Source organism: Apus apus, chromosome W (assembly GCF_020740795.1).
Source record: "Apus apus isolate bApuApu2 chromosome W, bApuApu2.pri.cur, whole genome shotgun sequence".
Taxonomy (NCBI): domain Eukaryota; kingdom Metazoa; phylum Chordata; class Aves; order Apodiformes; family Apodidae; genus Apus; species Apus apus.
The window spans coordinates 773,641-794,261 of record NC_067311.1 but is presented as its reverse complement, the minus strand read 5'-3'; the positions used below and the strand labels follow the sequence as shown (position 1 = coordinate 794,261).

General features: G+C 48.6%; 1 protein-coding gene across 3 annotated transcripts in view; it reads left to right on the top strand.

The window, feature by feature from the left end:
- The first annotated feature begins 7,838 nt into the window (after nucleotides 1-7,838).
- LOC127395156 (unconventional myosin-Vb-like) overlaps nucleotides 7,839-20,621 on the top strand; it is a 135,496-nt gene continuing 122,713 nt past the window's right edge. For all 3 annotated transcript variants that reach the window (XR_007891738.1, XM_051641627.1, XM_051641628.1), the window contains exon 1: nucleotides 7,839-7,892. Coding sequence is in view for 2 of the 3 variants with exons in the window: in XM_051641627.1 (XP_051497587.1) it covers nucleotides 7,866-7,892 (27 nt within the window). In the remaining variant the exon portion in view is untranslated. The remainder of the gene's footprint in view (nucleotides 7,893-20,621) is intronic.

The window sequence follows — 20,621 nt, the reverse complement described above, 5'->3', positions numbered from 1 at the left end:
ATGCACCCCAGGATACTGTTGGCTCTCTTGGCCACAAGGGCACATTGCTGTCCCATGGATACCCTGTTGTCCACCAGGACCCCAAGCTCCTTCTCCATGGGGCTGCTTTCTGGCAGGCCAACCCCTAATCTATACTGGTGCCTGGTGGTTCTTCTCCCCAGGTGCAGGACTCTGTACTTATTCTCGTTGCACGGGGCTCTCCCTCCCTCCCAGTTCCTCAGGATGAGGATAGAGTTACACGCAGTAGCCGAGAAGTTCCTCTGGGTGTCACGCAAAGCCCAGGGCAAAGAGCCTGATGTTGCTGACTGTTTCTCTCTGGAGCTCCTGCCCTTTCCCACACCTGTCCCTGGAGGTAACAGGCCCAGGACCTCTTGTGTTCTCTAAGGGCTTTAGTGGTGACAATCTCCTGGCTATGGCAGGGATCTCACCCTTCGGAAGGAAACATGCTGAGTTTCATACCCTACCTGGGGGATCTGGTCAATCCCAAGCACAAGTACAGGTTGGGTGGAGAATGGACTGGGAGCAGCCCTGAGGAGCAGGCCTTGGGGGTGCTGGGTGATGAGAAGTTCCCCATGAGCCGGCACCGTGCGCTGGAGCCCAGAAACCCCCCGTGTCCTGGGCTGCATCCCCAGCAGCGTGGCCAGCAGGGCCAGGGAGGGGATTGTCCCCTCTGCTCTGCTCTGCTGAGACCCCCCTGCAGGGCTGGGGCCAGGGCTGGGGTCCCCAGCACAGGAAGGACATGGAGCTGCTGGAGAGAGTCCAGAGGAGGCCACGGAGATGCTGGGAGGGCTGGAGCAGCTCTGCTCTGGAGCCAGGCTGGGAGAGTTGGGGTGTTCAGCCTGGAGAAGAGAAGGCTCCAGGGAGACCTTAGAGCACCTTCCAGTGCCTGAAGGGGCTCCAGGAAAGCTGGGGAGGGACTTGGGACAAGGGCAGGGAGGGATGGGATGAGGGGGAAGGGATTAAAACTGGCAGAGGGGAGATTGAGGTGAGACACGAGGAAGAAATTCTTTGCTGTGAGGGTGGGGAGACCCTGGCCCAGGTTGCCCAGAGAAGCTGTGGCTGCCCCATCCCTGGCAGTGTTGAAGGGCAGGTTGGATGGGGCTTGGAGCAACCTGGTCTAGTGGGAGGTGTCCCTGCCCATAAGGTCCCTTCCAAGCCAAACCAGTCTGGGATTTGGGATGTGCTCTGCTTAGGAGAGATGCATTCAGCAGTGTCAGTGTTGATGGTTCAGCTGGGCTGCATTAACACGCAAGTCTTGACTAGACTGGTGGCATCTTCAGCATCTGTGTGGGTCTGACTCCTGCTCCAGATGACCAGAACACACAGGTGGTCTTTCACTGCTTCTCCAGGGGGCAGTGAGTGTGATAGATGAGTCTCAAGATGGAATGGAAGAATGATTTCTCCTGACAGCCTTTTCCTGGAATATCAATCCAGAGCTGCAGCTGCCAGCAGCTCCTGATCTTCAGAGTGAGGGAATGGAGATGGGGTTCAGGCTGAGCTGGGAAAGGACCAAGACCTGACACTCATTCCTTGTCCTCACACTGTCACTATTTGTGCAGTCTGCTGTGCAAGTTTCAACAGAGAGCAATTCATTCCCTGAGGAACATCACGCAGCACTTGGGCAGTGGGGGGTGGTGGTTGTTCTGAAGCCCTGAGAGGAGTTTTGAGTGGTTCTTTAAGGTTGAAGGTAACAGATTAAATAAGGATTTTAAAAAATGGTTGTGTTTTGGGGTTTTTTTTAACCCACGCTTCATAAATAAGATGTTTTTATTTTTCCTCATTCCCAGGAAACTAAAGGAAGCCAAAGAATACCAGGAGCAGCTCAGGGCTCAGATTGCCCATCGAGAACAGGTACATGATGCTGAGGAAGAGGAGAAGCAGCGAGAATACGAATCAGCTCGAGAAGAAGAGAGAGTCTACCAGGAGAGGATACAGAGCGTCTTAGCAAGGCCTTGGGGGAAACCAGCAGCCACCCACCCTTCCAGAAGACAAGTCCTGTCTAACTCCCTACAACAGAATTTACACTGAAGTCACCCTGAAAAGCAGTTTGTCAGGGTGTTTGTAACTGGCTCTGTTTGTAACTGGCCCCTCTCCACTGTGATGCTCAAAGTATTTAACTGGAAAATACAGTCAATGTAGGAATTTAAAGGTTATTTTTCCCCAATTCTTTCATTTTTTTGACAAAATGACAGCTCTAAACCCAAGGATTTGACATTTTACTCCAAGAATACTCTGTTCTCTGCAGTATCATGTTTTATCATGACATGATTGAGGCTTTCTTTAACAGCTACTCCAGGAAATTTTGTAGCAGAGCTTCAGCAAACTTTTATTCAAGTGCCTTTCAAACTGCAAATATTTTTAAAATCTTTTGATGTCTTTAGACAAAAAGGACTCGGTGACTTATCTTTGTTTTTCTTGTTAAATAGAAAGTGATGAATCTATTTTGCCTTGGGATGGACAGTCAAGAGCTGATATCCATATATTCCCATAGCTGTTGAATCATCTGTGGGATATTGGGGTCCCAAATGTAGATTGTGAGACCTTTGCTTGGACAGAATTAATTGTGCAGGGCTTAATTTATCATTAGATTGCAAAAAGAAAAGTTATTTATTATTTTTGTGGCAGCTGTTGTCTCTTTGGAATGCAGATGTTTTTCTCCTCCTCCAGCTTTTCAGCTTCCACCACCTTTCCTCCAGCTTTTCCACCGCTTTCTTCTCCAACTTCCATAACCATTTCCTCTACCTTCTCCCTCCTCCCTACCTCCACTTTTCAGTGTCTGGCTCCCTGTTGACAAAGACCAGGACTTTTGTGGTTTTGTTGGGTGGGAGCATGAACATGCAGAAGCTGATCAATGACAGACCTCAAGAAAAGGAAGGATCCTAAACACGAAAACATGGCAAACAGGGAAGGTTCAGCAGCCACCTCCAAAGCCTTTCAGCAGATTGCAGAGCTGCTCCTTCTATTTTGCAGCTGGGAAAGACCATCCCAGATAATGGAAACAGTCTCATCAGTCCAGGAAGCTCAGGTAGGTCTCTGCTGGGTCACCTTGGCAGAATGATTAACAGATTAATTTCCTGGTCTGCCACAGACTCCTGGGGTGGCTCTGCAATGTAGATTTTTCTTTACTGCTGTGGCTTTTCTTTGAAAAATGAACATAATAGCACATTCTCAATTCCAGAATTAATTAAAACCTGTTATTAAAGGCTGTGACACTGTCATTGGGTACACCCAGTAGGAGAGACACAAAGTACTTGTCAGCGTTTGACTCAGGTCCGACAACAAGGCTCTCGATCCCCTCCCCCTCCCCCCCAGGTAGGGAAGGAGAGAGAGAAAAAGAGAGAGACTTGGCTGGATTGAAAACTCAACTACACAGCTTTAATGAAACACTAATGATATAAGAACATATATACAATTATATACAGATATGTTCAGGTATGTGCAAGAGCCTCTCGCCTCCCCCCACCCCCAGCAACTCCCACCACACTCCCCTGAGCTGGAACAGTCCCGAGAAATCCCGGAGCTGCTGCTGGAGGAAGCGCAGAGTGATGAGGGTCAGGAGAGCTCCAGCCTAAGGGTCGGTGGTGCTGGATGGACGGAGTCCTCCCCGGACGCCGGCCATGGACAGGAGAGAAGGGAAGAAGGAGCAGGAAGGAAGGTGTCTTCTGTGATCTCTGACCTTCCTCTGAGCTTACGTAGCTCTATGGAATGGAATATCTCTGGCCAGTTTTGCTGTCTGTCTAACTCAGCCTCCCACGGGGGGGTCACAGATCTCCCCGTAGTGTCTGAGCCGGCAGAGTGAAGGTGCGACCGTGAAGCCCCAGCAGTTAGAAAAACATTCCACTGTCTTATCAGCCTAGCAGAACACACAGTTGCTAGTTAAAAGAAAGCTTACTGAAGGAAAAAAAAATCAGTGAAAAGAAAAATTGGCTTAATCCTGGCTCAAACCAGGACATTCCACCCCTTATTCCATACCATATATTACATACAGGCTCTATACTTTACCCGGTGTCAAATTAAGGATTCTCTCCCAGTCAGATTCCCTTGAGGTACATATTGTACTTCACCATCCTCCATCATCACACACCAGGTATGTCCAGGTCCCTGAGCAAAAGCAATACCCCGGACAGGTTTACCTTTGCCTGAAGCAGGATAGACCCAAACACTTTTACCCAGCAGGTTTCTTTCACATACCACAGGGACTTTATCCCCATCTGCAGTATGCAAAAGGTCTGATTGGGCAGCCCCAGCCCGATTGATGGATCCCCTGGTATTAACTAACCAGGTGGCCTTTGCCAAATTTTTATCCCAGTTTTTGAAAGTTCCACCACCCATTGCCTTTAGGGTAGCCTTCAACAGACCATTGTACCTTTCAACTTTCCCTGAGGCCTGTGCAGTAAAAAGGAAAATTGGCTTCATCCTGGCTCAAACCAGGACAGTACTGCATTCGTGAGCTCAGTGAATTTGAGTTGTCCAGAACTAGAATAAATCTTTTTTAAATAAAATAATAACTCAGGAGAGGTGGTCAGAGCTCTCAAGCATTTATCAGGTATCTGAGCTCTTGCTCCTGGAGGTAAAAATCCTCTGCAGTGCATGTGAAGTCTGCAGAAAAAATAAAAGAAGAGGTTTGTTGTCAGCAGAAATGGATTCCCATGGGTGACCAAACCCTTCTGAGGGAAAACTTGTGGTTGATGAACACGTTGCTGAAGTTCACCCCTTTGCTGCTGGGCATTTGGGAGGCTCCAGGTGGGTCTAGAAGAATGGATAAGGCTCACACTGAGCAGTTGGGTGGATCAGAGGACTATAAAAGCATCTTCTCCATACCCCTAAGAGTGATTTTCTGTGTCAAGACTGAAGAGTTTCCCTAATCATGGTTATTTCCCTGCATGTTTGAGGGATCCTGGAGCCAAACCACCCATTAAATTGAGAGCACAGGGACACTGGTGGTCTGTGGTCGGGTGACCTGTCCCTGCACCAGGGCTGTGAGTGACCCAAACCCAAAACCTCTGTCATTTAAAAAACAGGCAGTCACAGCCTCTTCCTTTGTTCAGGTACTAGAGGTTTGCCAAATATGCTTTCCTGTGATTTTTTTTATGACATGTTTCATGTTGATGGAGGAAGAACAGAGGTGTGGAGTGTGTTGGTGACCTGTCTGTGCCAGAGTGACTTGTCCACCCAGAGCTGCTCCAAGGTTAGAAGCCCCAGCACTTGCCAAGGCTTGAAGCCTTTTCTGCACCCACCTGCCTGCTCACAAGGGCTTTTAAACTCACCCCAGAGCCTTCCATGATGATGCTTTTGGGCATTGAGCTGGGGAGTGTTTCCTGGTGCCGTCTGGCACGGAGCTGGCTTGATCCCCTGCTCCTCAGGGATGTCAGGAGCACATTCAGGACTGGAGGCTCACTGCAACATCCAGGCTTGGCCAGAATCAGTCTTGTTTGCAGGAAAAATTCTTCTTTGTTAATTATTCATTGCTTTACCACCTTGATGAATTATTCATTACTTTAACACAGGCAGGAACACGGGCTGCAGAAGTGGCCAGTCCAACTGTGCCCAGGATTAGGGTGACACCAGACCCCAGGATCATGCCCAGACGTAGCACGGGGTGACTTCTGCAGGGCCCAGGAGGTGGGAAGTCCAGCTTTCAAGGTCTCTTGGGACAACTCTGCATGCAAAAATTCAGGACCTGGGCTTGTGGTTGGCAGCAGTCCACTCATTTCTGATGACATTGGGAGCTGCCAGAATCGCTGCTCCATATTTTTGCAGGACCCCTGCACAGGTGGTGTCGTGTCCAGGGAAAGCACAAACCTTTCCCTGCAAACCCACACAAGGAGTTGAACCTACTTGGAACTGGGCAGATACTGCCCCTGATTTGGAGGAATAAGGTTGGCTCAGCTCTTGTAGCCCTGGCCACCTGTGCTCTCAGATCCTGCTGTGAAGTATTTCCATGGGGAATTTCAGGATGGGGCTGTCAGTGTTAAATGTACTTGCTCCTGCATCAACATTCAAAGCTGTGACTGTCATTTTTGGAGCAGTGACCATGTGGGGGAGCACACACACATCTCCAACACCCTCCCTCTACTTGCAAGGAAGCCAGCAGCTCTGCTCAGAGGTGAGAAGAAGTGGCATTAGGTTCATTTTCACCTCCACGTGCCTTCGACATTAACCCAAGAGGTGCTACCATGAAATGCTATTTAAGAGCCAGCGCTTGTTCCGTTTTGGAATCAATACAAGTTTTGATTCCCAAATGGAAAGAAGCTTCTGCCTTCCAAACGAGGTAATTTCCAACAACTCGGCATTTAGGGGACACTTCAGGGATTTTGTGTGTCTTTTTGGGTGGTTAGTTCCTATCTTGGTTTCATAAAAGGAGAGCAGCAAGTCTTGTTTGCCCAACAAAGCCATCTTGGACGCTTTGCAGAGATTCTGCTGTCAAATATGTTACCCAGGGGCATTTCTAGGCAAGGTGCAGGTTCTCCTCCCCTTCTTTGCTCCTTCCCGAGCTTCCCCCGGAGCTGCCTGCAATTTATTTGGATTCCCCAAGGACATCAGGGCTGGAAAAAAGAGAGTTATCTGTGATGCTGGCTGTCCTCCCTCTAAATTGCTGCTGCTGTTTGCCAGATTCCTGGGAGGACTGAGGGAAAATATGCCACAGTGGGAAGAGTTTCACCCCCAAGGGATGAGGAGCCGAGGGGGAGATGCCACCAGTGATTTCAAGGGAAGCTGTGGGTGCCCTGGAAGTGGCACAGCCTGAATCCACGGGAGGAGGGATCCCTGCTCATGGAGTAAACAGCTGTGGCAGAGCATAAGCACATTTTCTGCCTGCTTAGTTAATATGCAAAATAGTTGGAATGATAATGAGTAGCAATAGTGATTACTTAGGAATAAATTGCATTTGCATCATGTTTCTCAGGCACAAAATAAAAGCCCAGGGATGCTCCCCTGGGATGGAGGGAGGCAGCCTGGCTATGGACAGACAAGCTGGGGACAAGTTTTGGCTTTTTCTGCCCAAGAAACAATTCCTGATGCTGGCGGAGGGTGGAACGAGACACAAGCAGGGTCCAGGAGCACAGACAGGTCCCATCTTCACCTCCAGGCAGGAGAAAAGAGACAAAACCTGCCCCTGGCGCATTCCTTGAAGGCATGAGTGGGCTGACGGGGGTAACGCTGCTGGTCCCAGGCAAGTCCTGGCAAAGGACACCCCGTGAAAGCCGCTCCTTGTCCCCCGGCTGGTCCCGATCCCCAGCAGCTGGTGGGGATGGCAGAGCCTCCAGCCCCAGCAGGCACCTGCCTGGGGCTGCATGACTGCTGCTTCTGCGGGAAAGGAAGGGGAACTGAGGGGCAGGAGGAGAATGAAACCAACCAGAAACGCAACCCCAGCAGGAATGGGGGTGTTTCAGTGCCTGCAGTGAGGTGGCTCCTCAGGCTGCAGGGAGGGCCCTGCCCGGAGCTGAGGGCAGGCTCCTTGTGGACCCGCAAGGAAGCGGCCGGGACCGAGGAAGGGAAGAAAATAAATTGTATCTAAAAAGATATTTTAAAAAAGTAAGTAATCGAAACCGATGGGGGGGGAGGCAATGAGGCAGAGCTGACACCTCGGCAGGAAGAGGAGCTGGGAGAGCACTTGGCGGGAAAGCCGAGCCGAGTCCAGCCGAGCTGAGCCGAGACTGGCCGAACCGAGCCGAGTTGCGCCGAGCCCGCCCGAGCCGCCCCATACCTGAGCGGGGCGCGGCGGAGGCAGAGCGCTTTTGCCTCCTCCTCCTCCGGCTCCTCCCGTCGCTCCCTTCCCCGCGCCCCGGCCAGCGGCGGCGGGTGTAAAGGTCGGTCTGTCGGTCCGCCTGCCCCATGCCCCGCGCCTAGCGCTGCCCGCCTCGGCCATGTCCGCCGCGCAGCTCTACACCAAGGTGAGCCATGGGGGGGGGGAAGGAAACGGGACGGGCGGGAGGTGTCGGTCGGTCTTCCTTGTATTTCTGTGGGTTGTTTCGCAGTTTCGGAGAGGACCTGCAACTTTCTCCGCGCCCCCGGGATAGCGCCAGCAGGTGCTGGGGGAGCGGCGGGGACCCCGCGTCTTCTTATGGCTTCCCCCGCCGGGACCGGCCTGGCCCGGCAGGTGGATCGGGCCCCCCGGTGTGGCCGCTCCCTCCCGGGGTTTTCCCCTCCCGGGGGAACGACAGGGCTGGTTTCGTGCAGGGAAGGGGGAACTCGGGGCTCTTGTGGCGTTGGCCTCGTCCCCCGCGGGTTCCGTCACACGGCAGGTGAAGGCGCAGCTAAAGCACACCCTGAGCTTCCCCAAATCCTGACAGAATATATATATATATTTATATAATCCCTCATGTTCCTAACCTCTCAGGCTGGAGGGAGAGGATAAAGCAAGTCCTTAGGAGTGCAGAAACTGCCTGGAACGCTGCCCAGGGGTGCCCGCTTGGCCGGAATCCTTGTGGGTTCTGCAGGTGCCGGGCAGCGTCCCTTGGCGGGGGAGCTGCTCCCTCCGGGCAGGGAACGCGGCTGGTGGCTTCTCCCGCCGGCCCTTCCCGCAGGAAAACCCAGATTTGCTGCCCCCCCCCCCAAAAAAAAAAAAAAAAAAAAGGTGGGAATTGTGAGAAGGGGAAGCTCCGGTGCTGATTGCTGAGGAGAACCTGGGATCTGGAGCAGGTATCGCTCTCTTGATGAGTTTTCTTGTGGCTGTGGGATAGTCGGGAAGGGTGTTCGTGCTCTTGGGCAGGAGCGGGCTGGGAATGCAGCCTGTGTGGTTTGGGGCTTTCTGCCCTCTCCCCGGCCAGGGCTTTGTGTCTGGAGTGATCTTTGCAGCTCTGTTGCTGCTGGAGGAGCCCCTCACATGCTCCTCTGCCCGGTCCGGAGCTGGGAGTGATGGGGAGAGAGCCCCTCTCCCTGTTTCCCGAGGCTGCGGACAGGCAGCAGCCGAGGGAGCTTAGGAAAAGCCATCCATAACGTTAGGTGGGGGCTCCTCGAGAAGAGTGCTTGGCTTCAGAACAGTTTTTGCTGAAAGACTATAAATTGCTGGCATCATCTACTGTAATAATGAGATTTTTAGTGTTTTAAATCCCTCCTGTAACCATGGTCAGTGTGGAAACATTGCCAGGCTGGCACCAGGCCCCTCAAAGAACCACTTTTTATCTCTCTGCCAGTTCCCTGGGCTCAACTTTGCTGCAGATTTCTGCTCTGTAACTCCTTTTGCAGACAGCTTTTATGTAATATTGGGGGTTGCCACTTTTTTTTTTTTTTTTAATTTGGCCACTGATATCAAATGGATGCAGGTTGAAGTGTGAGTCTGGCGGCTCCTCCTTTGAGCCTGTGGGAAAATTTCAGCAGCTCTGCTGGATTGAGCAGGGCTGTGTGTGAGCAGGCTGACCTCTCACCTTCTCAGGAGCGCTTCAGAAGCCATGTCTCAGGTTTGGGAAAGCTTTTTCCCTTGGAAGATGTGAAGGAGAGTACAAGGAAAGCTGTGGCTAAACTGCTCCCATGTGCTGACTGCAGCATCTCGTTGGCTGCGTGCAGGGATGTGGTGACAAGCATCCCTAGGGAAGGGGGGAGCTTGGCTCCAAGCACTGTGTCATCCCTATCTAGGAGCTGGTTGTAACAACCAGGTTAATTGATTCCTAACTTGATGATCAGGTAATTAACCTGTGTCATGCTTTTATGCTGACTAATAATTTTTTTTCCCCTCCCCCCTCCCATTGTGCAAAATGACTGTTTGCCAAGTTTTTTGTAATAGATGATAGAACTCAATGCATTTAAATAAATGGCTAGTGTTGGGTGTAAGAAGCTCTCTGGTTTTTGCTTAGTTGTTGTATTAAATAAAGTAGCTGGGATGAATCGGTGGTTTCTGACCCTGGGGAGAAACTTTTCCATATTGCCAGGGTGGTCACACATTGAGTCAATGAATTGGCATAAACTTTTGGGCATAAAACTTTTGAAAATGATTTATCCTTCATGGCTCAAGGAGGATTCATTCTTAGCAGGTGTGTTGATTCAGGGTTGAGGAGCAGCTTGGAAGGAGCAGAGAAGATATTTCTGTGTACTGGGTAGAAAAAAAATTCTGGGAATAAGTGTGAGGGACATGGAAAGTTTGGGATTCAGTTCCAGGGCATCCACCGGACCTCTGCTGCAGAGCTGTTAGGAATGCATAGCTCCTCAACTCCTGCCTCTGCTGTTTGCATCTGCTGTTAGGAAAAACAGGTCATACTTGAAGTTTTAGGATTTTCTTTTTTTATTTTAGATTATGAGATGATGTCTGGGTGATGCCACAAAGTGCAGGGACAGCTCGGAGCCCACACTGGGATTTTTGTTGAAAGATGGGGCTGTCTTGCCGAAGGAGCTGGATCCATCGACATCCTCCTGATCCTGCCTCATTTTTAGCTGCAGTCACAGAGAGAAAATCATGGAAATGTAAGACATGATTGCTGGAGCTGGCTCCCTGCAGCTGGGGACCATGCTGAGGGCATGGCCACCTCCACAGCTGTGCGGGGACCTCCTCGGCATCCCAGGGATGGCACAGAGGAGAGAAAAGCAAAGCTAAACTTGAGGGTCTAGATAACATTCAATCCACTGGCTATGTGGCCTGAGTAGGTGCAGGAAAGGTGAGAGGTGGGTGCTGATGGCTTTGTGGGCATTTCCCTCCCTCGATGGGCAGGAGATGGCTGGATTTCTGCCAGTGATGTGCTGACGTCCCACTGCAGGGCATGCTGCAAAAATAACTGTCTTTTATCTTCTCTTCATGTGATTGTTCATCTCAGCCGTGTATTTAACAGCATGTGTGCTGGGTTGCATGAGAGTGACCAAGCTGAGGAGCATGGAGCTCAGTGTAGGTGCTGGGGCACAGCCCTGGGAAAGACTCTGTCAGGGCTTGCTTCCCAATTAAGGCACTTGTGCTGGTTGAGATTAGTCAACTTGTCTTTTTAAAAAAATATGAATAAGAATTTAAGAACTTTTGATTAAGAATATTTTTAAATAGAAAGAATTTAAAGCAAGAATTAAAGTAAGAAGAATGAGTAAATAATTTTAAGAATTCCTGCCCTGTTACTGTTTTATGGATGAGAAACTGGGGAAGGAAATCCCAGTGGACACCAGTCCAAGTTGCAGCGATTTGCTGGGATAACTCCAGGGTGCAGGATAGAAACCTGGGGATGGCAGTGGGTCCAGAGCCCAAGGCAACACATGGCTTGTGGAATGGGATGGGATGAGTTGGTCCTACCCTTTTTTTGCCCTGAGGAAGGAGTTTAACCAAGGGTGTTTGTCACGGGCAGCCTGGCAGCCACTGAGGAGTGTATTTACAATGGAGGATTTTTGCTCCATTATTCTTCTCTGCTGCCAATAAGCAGGTTTAGGAAATAACCCTGAGCATGACCACATGCATCCCTTCTGGTGACCAAGAAAGATGTCTACATGTGTTTGGATTTAAAATAAATACATATTTAAAGCTGATCTCGGTTACCATAGTGAGATGCAGTTTTAGGCACATTGGACTTTTACTTCACACACCAAATAGTTTGTAGCTTTGACCAAAAAAAAGGAGTCGTGTATCCTTACTGCAATATTTATCCGGGAAGGAAGCCATGGGAGTAGGAGTAGTCCAGCTTTAGTGTGAAGGTGGACTTTGGACCTTCTGAGTTAGTTGGCTTATAATAAACAGCAGGTAGTGTAGGTGAAGCCCTGAGTTGGGTTTTTTGTGGTGGTGTCTGTTCTTTGACCTGTTCTGCAAACAGAAGTATTTTGAGGCAGTCAAAGAAATACCAGCGTGAACTACAATTCAGGTCAGGAAAATGACTGTTTTTATTGCAGCAGGACACCAAGCTTTGCCAGTCACCTGAAATGTTTGCAAAACATTTTAGGGAGGAATTTTGCTGTTTAGCAGAAGTGGGAAAAAAAACCTCCCAGTGAGCTTTTTGTGTCTTGAGTTGGTTGTGTAAAGCCATTGTCCTCGTGTGCCTCTGGTCTGCTGCAAGACACATCTAGTGGGGCTTGGTTGGATTTTGGCTTAGCCTGTTCTTTCAGAAATGAGCAGAGACCCATCTAGAGATGGTGGCAGGGCTGGGGAGGTCCAGGGGCTGGTGGGTGATGAGTTTTTGTGGCTTTCCTTGTTTGAATGCTCCTGAATGTGTCACCCTGTTTTACCAATAAGGCCGTGAAGAATTTGGTAGTTCTGCTTTTTACCTTCCCTGTGGTATCCAGAGGGTTTGGAGAACAACCTGCAGCCTGGAAACATGACCTTTTCTCCAGCTGTGCTCTCCTTCTGTCCTTGATTTGTCCATGGCTAGTCTTCTCCAGCTGACTGAAACCAGTTAGTCATGGGAATGAGTTATGCATGTCAAAGGCTGGACTATAAGTCCCCAAGAACTATAAGCAAAGTAGGTCCATAAACTCTTGCTCTAAGGAATATAAGCCCTTAATTGCAGGATATGGCCCCAAACCTGCTGCTTGGTGCAAAGTGGTGGGATGGTGGTGGAATTGTGGTGCAGCTCCTCCAGTGGTGTGTGCTTCCAACCCGCCATGCCACCATCCTTCACCACTTCTAACCAAATCTCATGTGATATTGTTTTTTTTAATGGTGTATTTATTTTCTCCTCCATGAGCAGTTATTTAGGACTGGCTTTTAGTCCCCTGTGCTTGGCCATGTGAAGCTGGTGGTGCTGTTAGGACATTCTGACCCTGCTCTGGCAATTAGAGCAGATCACCAATGATACCATGGGACACATCTTGCTGTCTTCCCCAGCTCTCTTTATGGTGCAGAGCAGGTGGTTGAATACCCTGGCCATCACCTCCTTATGTCTCATGTTCCCATATGGGCACTGGTGGTGGTACCAGTTGGGTGCTTTTGTGTTTGGGTGCTTGGCATTGGTGTGCTCCAGATATTTGGTGCTCAGGTGGCCCAGCTCCTTGATGGGAGGTGTGCTGTGTCCACTTGTCTATCCTGCTTGTTGGATGTTCCTGCTAGCTCTCATCTATCCTTCTACCCACAAGCCTTCTTTTGCCACATGTTTCCAGCTTAGCTCTTCTGAAAACAAGTCTTCTCCATGCTTGAGGTTGACCAACCCTTTCAGCTCATGACTGCTTCCCATCCTGCTGAACCACAGGCAGCCCTCTGGTGGGCTCCATGAAAGGATATGTTTCTCTTGGTGACTCCACTGAGGTGTGGAGCCAGCACTTAAACCGAGTTGATCTATGCCTTCACCCTTCCCGTGAGTCATTGCCCAAGCTTCCCATAGTCCCACTGAGGTGGTGGGGCTGGTAGGATGTGCTAACCACCATTTACAGGGCTGTTGGGAGCAGGATGTGTTGTGGATGAACCATGGCCACCACTTAGCAAAATGACACGTTACATCTTGGGGATGTGTCCTGGTGTGTCACCTGTCTTCAAAGGAAACAAAGACCCTTAATACATTTAAAAATGGCTTTTAAAAATCACGGGGGACGGTGATGGGAATGTCTTGTTTCTTCTGGAAGCCCCACACGGACCATGGCAGATGGCTCCAGCAGCCACATCTCTGAGCAGGCTGGACAGGAGCAGGCAGCCAGGGCTGCTGGCATGCGTCTTAGCAAGTAAGTGTCAAAAACTGGTTTTGGTGTGGGTTGCTTGTTGGGTTGCTTGTTGGTTAATTAAACCCAGTCTGATCACTGTGCCTGCTGTGAAGGTCCTTGGTGCTTTACCCTGAGTGAGCAGCCAGTTGGTGTAAGCAGATCTTAAGGCAGCAAGTGGATGCAGAGATACTGAGGTGATGGAAGCAATAATTTCCAAGCTAATTAAGCTGAGTAACTCCCTTGTGGATTTGTGCTGCTTAATTACTTTGAGCTCAGGTAACATGGGTGCTGTGGGTATTGCTGGTTTTTGGGCAGTGTGATGTCCAGCTGGGGTGGAGAAGTGGTGTCCACTGAGTGCTAGAGGGACAGGGCAGGTCTCAGTCAAGGATGCTTCATCTCCTGGTGATGGAGAGCTGGAGGTGGTTTTCATGTGACAATACTGGATTGCTGTGGTCTTGGATTGGTCCCACGTCTCCTGGTAGGATCATCAGTCCTGTGTTAGAGATGGGGTGGAGAAGGATCCTGCTCCAGACCCACACAGACCTTAATGGGAGGCTCACCAGCCTGTTTCTTGCCTGGCTGAGACCTACCTTCACCACCACCTTCAGTGGTCAGATATCAAATAAGGAAATGAAAGTGCCACTCATTCAATGAATGACTGGTGACTTGGTGACTCATGTCACTGTGCTGTCCCCATGCTTTCCTCCTCCTGGCCTTGTAAGAAATCGCCCTGAACACCTGCACTGCCACCTTGTAGTTAGTGGTACCCACAAGGCATATTTCGGCTGAAGCAAGACCTTTTACACTGCTAAAAAGCTCTTCTGGAAGCCACATCTGCACAGGGTGAGGACATCTTACCCGGGAGCTGGTTGAAGAGCTGCCCTTGGGGGCATCTTTAGGGACTTCCCTACTCTGAACATTGGGCTGTTTCTTGCCCATGTAGGAGTGTGGGGACCATCCCTGTGAAGCCAGCCACGAGCAGTGCTGCCCACGTTTGAGAAATCTGAAGTATCCAATGCCAAAAAGTGTGTAGACTCTCTAAACTTGCATTTATTTTTTTTTCCTTAATGTTATTTCTGTTTATTACTACTGGAAGAGGTGCTGTCTCCTGGCAGTCTTTGCTCTGGTACAAAGTCTCAGCACTTGAAGGTCATGTGAAGTAAATCAGCAGAATGCAAAGCCTGCTGTTCCTTGCTAAACTTTGCCCAGATTTAATCTAATTGCTGACCTGGTAAGTCCAACTGTTCTCCTGCAAGGAGGGAGCTCAGCTCCAGTGCTTGTCCCAGGTGAGCATCCTCCCTGAGTCCTGGCATCCTCCTGCTCCAAAGGATGAGATTTTTGAACCCTTTGGTTATAAATTGTGCCTGTGTGATTACTTGCTGTTATATCCCCGTTTTAAATTGTGCTTTCTTTTTTGAGTAGCAAGTTTACTCTTCTTTCTCCTTTTTCTTTTTAGTCTCAGGTGACTCTGCTTTAATATTCATTCATTTGTGAGGTATTACTCACATTTAGGCTGTCTCTGATCTCCAGCATGATGGTTTTTGGTGTCTCTGTGTCAAGAGCAGCCTGAATGTTGTGACTGATAGACAATCCCTGGGATTTTAGTGCACAGAATTGTTTGTAATTATCAGACCAGGCAGTTTCTTATCTCTGCACATTCCAGTACTACAGCCTGAATGCTTCTAAAGGAGAAATCTTCCCCCCCCCCCAAATAATTTAATTTTCCTTGGTAATATTTTGGGGACAATCTGTTGGTGACTGTTTTATCTGGCATGCCATCTCTTGGCTGATAACCCTCTTTGATGTGGCTCATTCAGGGGAAAATTGGCATTACACACTACCTTCATCACTCAGATGTCAACGAGGAGATGGAGTTTGACTAATCAGGGGAAATTTGGGAAGATTTAGTAATGCCAGGAGATGTGACCCACTTTCAGATAAACACTCTTCAAATAATAGTGGTTGGGCTATGTGGTGGGGGAGGGGGAAGCATTCACAGGAGAGAAGTAATTACTGTTTTGTGATTTTTATTTTTTTTTAAATGGTATTTTATTGTGACCCTTTCCCAGGTTCAGGATGGTGGTGGTTTTGGTGTGGTTTTTTGTTGTTGTTGTTGTTTTTTGTTGTTTTGGTTTTTTTTAAGATAAAGAGGATGCTGGCACTGATTTTTAACAAATCTGTGTTATCTGGAGATGACCAAAACCTGGATGCTTGTTACCCTTGGGATGTTCTCTTAGGAACAAGAGGTGGCTGATGGGTCTTGGTCTGAGGAACCTGGTGTGTGAGTTTACTTTGAGCACTCCAGCTCAGGAAGGTGTCCACCTGGTGAAGTGCATCTTAAATACATAAAGATAGAAGAGTATTAATCTGTAAAGGCAGGCTTCTGTGTTTGCTTTGTAGCACAAACCTTATATGCAGTTAATCCTTGTTTCAGTCTTGTTTGGGGTTTCTGGCCAAAACAGCGAGAGAAATTGCAGAGATGCAGCACCATGTAATTGTAAAACTGAGAAGTCCAATCCTGGTGCTTCAACCTGTTGTACATAAAGTTTTTCTCCAAAGACAAGGAAAGAAGGCATTCTTCAAGTACTAACTACATCATTTTCAGTGCTGCAAGTTCTGTCAAGCAACTTGTTTTGGGCTGTTTCTTTGTGTGAGGTTTTATCTTTGCAGCCAAGTGAGCAAAGCAAAAACAACTTTGTCTCCTTAAAACTTCTTACAACCCCTTTTTAATAAATAGCTTTGTAATCCTTCCAGAGTATAGCAACAGTGTTCCTTCGTTTTGGAGCTGAACCTGGGTGAATCTGGACATCTGCTTTGCTGGTGGGAAGGTCCAAAGTGATGGAGCAACATCAGAGGCCACCTGAGAGCAGGACAGTGCTCATGGGGGGGGAAAACTCCATCTTAGGGGTATGCTGGAACCGCTGCTGGTTTCTGGAAGGGGGTCCAAGTTTTCAGCCTTTGATTGTGATTTTTTCAAAACAGCCTTTTGAGTAGTCATTCAGCTGTAGGTGGTTTCTAACACTTTTTGCCTGCAGCCTTGGGACTCCATCATTCTTGGGAAAAAAAAAAGAACAAAACCACAAAAAACAAGCTCTAATTTTCTGACTAGTTCCTTAAATTTTGCTCTTTTAAGAGCCACGTTATAAGAAGTTTCCAGCACCTTTACCAAGCTAGTTAGCACCTTTCTCTTGCTACTTCTGTAAGCACCAGTGATGCTGGTCCTGCCTGCTTACACTCACTTGTCTTGGAAGCAGCTGGAAAGTTGGGAAGAACTAAAAAAAATATCTGGGATCTGGACAAACCTGCCCTGCAGTTGGGCTAAACTTCAAAATAGTTAATTTGTCTGGGAAGGAAAAGGCTGTTTTAGAAGGACTTGGCTCCACTCCTCCTGCTCACACAAAACATAATTAACTTAGCAAGTCAGGACAGAGCAAAATGCAGTGGCCAAGGCCTGAAAGAGCCAGCCCAGCAGCTGGACGTGCTGGAGATGAATGCAGATCTGAGCCATGGCTTAGAATTTAAAAGCTGAGTAACTTTTGAAACACTCCAAGAGGTGGGAGAGGTCCTGGCTGCATCTGCCTTACCTGCTTTAACTGTCCCTTGGGAGTCAGTATCCATTCAAGGGATTCATGGTATATGGTTGAGTTGGGTTGTATTAAGGATGTTTAAGGAGTTTTATGGAAACAAGCCAGTTGGAAATAGAGAATTGGCTTTTTGCCACCCTTAATTCCCAGGCAGAGCTTAAGAAAAGCTGAAGCCACCTGAGAAGCATGTGCAGATCTGCTGGTGCAGTAAAAAACCTGCATCAAGGGGGTGGATTGGGCCTTCTTCATCCCATAACATTTTCTTGGAATTGAGTGTGGGCAGCCAAGGCAGGTATGGAACTATTGTAGTGGTCTTTAGCCACTAAACCAGCCTTGACTATTTCTGGGGCTGGAATGACACATGAAATCCTGATGTCACTTCAGGATTCAAGTGTCCCTTTGATAAACAGATGCTGGTGGTGATGTCGTGCAGCTGCACATTGGAGCTGTGTCCTTCCCACCACTGTGAGCCTTGCTGAGGGCTTTTACTATCCCTGAGGATGCTGTGAGCCTCTGGAATTAGAGAGCCCTGAGCACCCTTCTATCAGGTTAGCACTTGCTGACCTATCTTCTCTACTTCTGGTGCACACAGCACTTCCACGTCCTCACAACCCTTCCCATTTTTGGGATTTAAGCAGTTGCTGGTCACCGTGGAACCACAGAGTATTTTGGGTGGGAAGGGACCTTTCAAGGCCATCCAGTCCAACCTGCAGTGAGCAGGGACTTCTGCACCTAGATCAGGTTGCTCAGAGCCCCATCTAACCTGACCTGGAATGTTTTCAGGGATGGGGCATCTCCCACCTCTCTGGGCAACCTGGGCCCAGGTCTCACCACCCTCAGAATAAAACATTTCTTCTTTATCTATGGTTGTTTCCCTTCAAACAAAGCCCAGCCTTTTGGTAGGGGAAACCTCTGCTGAGAACAGGCAAAAATACCCTTTTAAACAGGTTAAACTGCTTTCCTATGAAAAGAGCTGTTGTGAAAACCAGTCCCCTGGGGTTTCTCACTGGGACATCAGTGCTGGCAGCTGAAATGAGCTCAGTTCAGGGCTGTGCTGTGCCCTTGGTGACAGCTGCAGTGTCCCCTGCTCCTGTGTTGCTGTGGCCATCAGTGCTATCTTAGCAGACCCTGCAAAGACCTTGGTAGCATTTGGTTTTAACTGAGATGGCTTCTCCAAAGTGCATTAGGCAGGAGTTCAGATCCACATTCTCATGGCTGGAGATGTGGTGAGGGTCTGAAGCAGGCTGCCCAGGGAGGTTGTGGCTGCCCCATCCCTGGAAGTGTTGAAGGGCAGGTTGGATGGGGCTTGGAGCAACCTGGGCTGGTGGGAGGTGTCCCTGCCCATGCAGGGGGGTTGGATCTAGATGATCTTTAAGGTCCCTTCCAACCCAAACCATTTAATGATTCTATGAGTGTGGAAATACAGGGATTTGTGTACTATCTCCACAGAGGGATGGTTGAAAGCATCAAGGAGAAGCAACAGCAGGACCCTTGGGTGCTGGGCCAGGCTGGTTTTGCTCTTCAGAGTTGCTTGGCCGGTGACATCCCAGCATGGTGAAGTTAATGCTAGGGACATCCTTTCACTTTGCATCTGGAAATGATCCCAATTTGCAAATACAAAGCAGGGAGGAGAGGGGCCAGGAGAGAAAAGCAAATATTTGCATTTCTGCTGAATCCATCTCTCTGATGCTCTGGTAGGACCTGCTCCTCTCTCACTCAGGTCTCTGCTCTTCCTAAAGTATTTCTGGATGTACCATTTCTTCACAGAAATTGGGTCTTGTCTCCACTGTAGCTGGGAATAGGGAGGCTGTGCTCTGACAGCAGCTTTAATAATGCTCTGATAAGGACTTGCTGCTGTCCTTGCAGGGAGAACTGGCTTATCAGGGAGCTGCAGGGTATGAGGTGCTGCAGGGAGGAGGAAATCTGAAATGGTGGCAAAGGCTGGTTGGTGTTTGGCAGCCTGCTGGGCTGTGGGGGGAGAAGGTGAAGAGGGTAGGCATGGTCTTCAGTTTGGGAAGCACCTATGTGTTGCTCAACTTCATGTCCTGAGAGGAATAAAGGAAAGGACACGACTTCTCTGATAATAAAAATCAGTGTGACTTTTGTATTTATCAAGTCAGTGGTTTGAGGTTATTTTATTCCTTAAACATCCCATATCTGAGCTTGCTATGCCTAATTTTCATGAATTAGATTCCAGTAATGATGGTAACTTGAGACTTGCATCTGATATCCTGAAATTTCTGGGGAAACAGGTATTGGTGTTACCTCTGTGGCTTTAGGAGAAATGAGGAGTTGGCCCAAGTGGAGAAGTTTGGGACTTGATGAAAACCCACTTTCATCTGTTACCTGAGCTTTGGGTAGTCCTGCAGGTGGGTTCCTGGTGCTGCCTTAGTGAGTCCACCATCCCCTGTGATTGTCCCCTGCCTGCTCTCCTGAGGTGGCTTGAAAAGCTGAAAGTTGGAATTATGGTTCATCTGACTTGGTAAGCTGATGAAAAATTCACTCCAAATTCTGATTTCTACTCCTTTGGCTTCATTTTATAAATATAAATATATGAAATGAAAATAACTTTTTAATCAGAATTTCTACTTAAGAGCTGCCCTGACTTTAGCTGAAGTTCCACTTGAAATACCTATTGCTTGAGTAAAGGCTTATAATTGTGCTTCAAATGCAATAATACTTTGGTTATTTCTGATGTCACCTTGGAAAGCATGACTTCCCTGTGATGCAAGTGGTAGAAAAGAAGTGACTCTTGTCTCCCCAGCCCCACCCAGCCTGGGTGGGGGAGCCCTTTTCAGTTCCTCCAGCCAGTTTTGATGTGGATGGGGAATAACTGAAGTTCAGATCATGAATTGAAGTTTAATTCCATGGTCATGCTTGATCCTGGTTTGTTATGAAGAGAAATTTGCTGCTCAGTAGGTTAGGTGGTGGCATCACAGGATGCTTCTACAGGCAAGAGGTACCTGTGGTTGTATCTGAAAAACTGGCTTGATTTGGGTTAGAAAGATAAAAAGTGCTTTTAACTGTCTCAAGTTGAATGTTAAAAGGCCTTGAACCTTTGCAGTCATGGTGTGAAGCGGGGCTAAGGTTGCTCTGGGAGTTTTCACTCTGTTTCTGGGAATTCAGCTCTGGGTCATGTTTGGCTTGAGGGTAACAGCAGAAACCTTTCATGGAACCACAGATTGGCTTGAGTTGGAAGGGACCTTAAAGATCATGTAGTTCCAACCTGCTGCATGGGCAGGGACACCTCCCACTAGACCAGGTTGCTCCAAGCCTTTAATCTCTTTAGATTACTAATTGATTGTAATAGTCCAGGAATGGAGGAGTCATTTCTACTCAGCATATATGGAAGAGCCCTGTCTGCTGGTCCCTTCAGAAAGGACCATGGCTCATTTATTTGTGGGCACCAAAAACATATCCTACCTTGATGGGATCTCTCTCAAGCACTTCCCCAGTGCTGCCCATGCTGCTGATGCCCATGGAGCTGTGATCCCTTGTCTGGTGCAATCATGT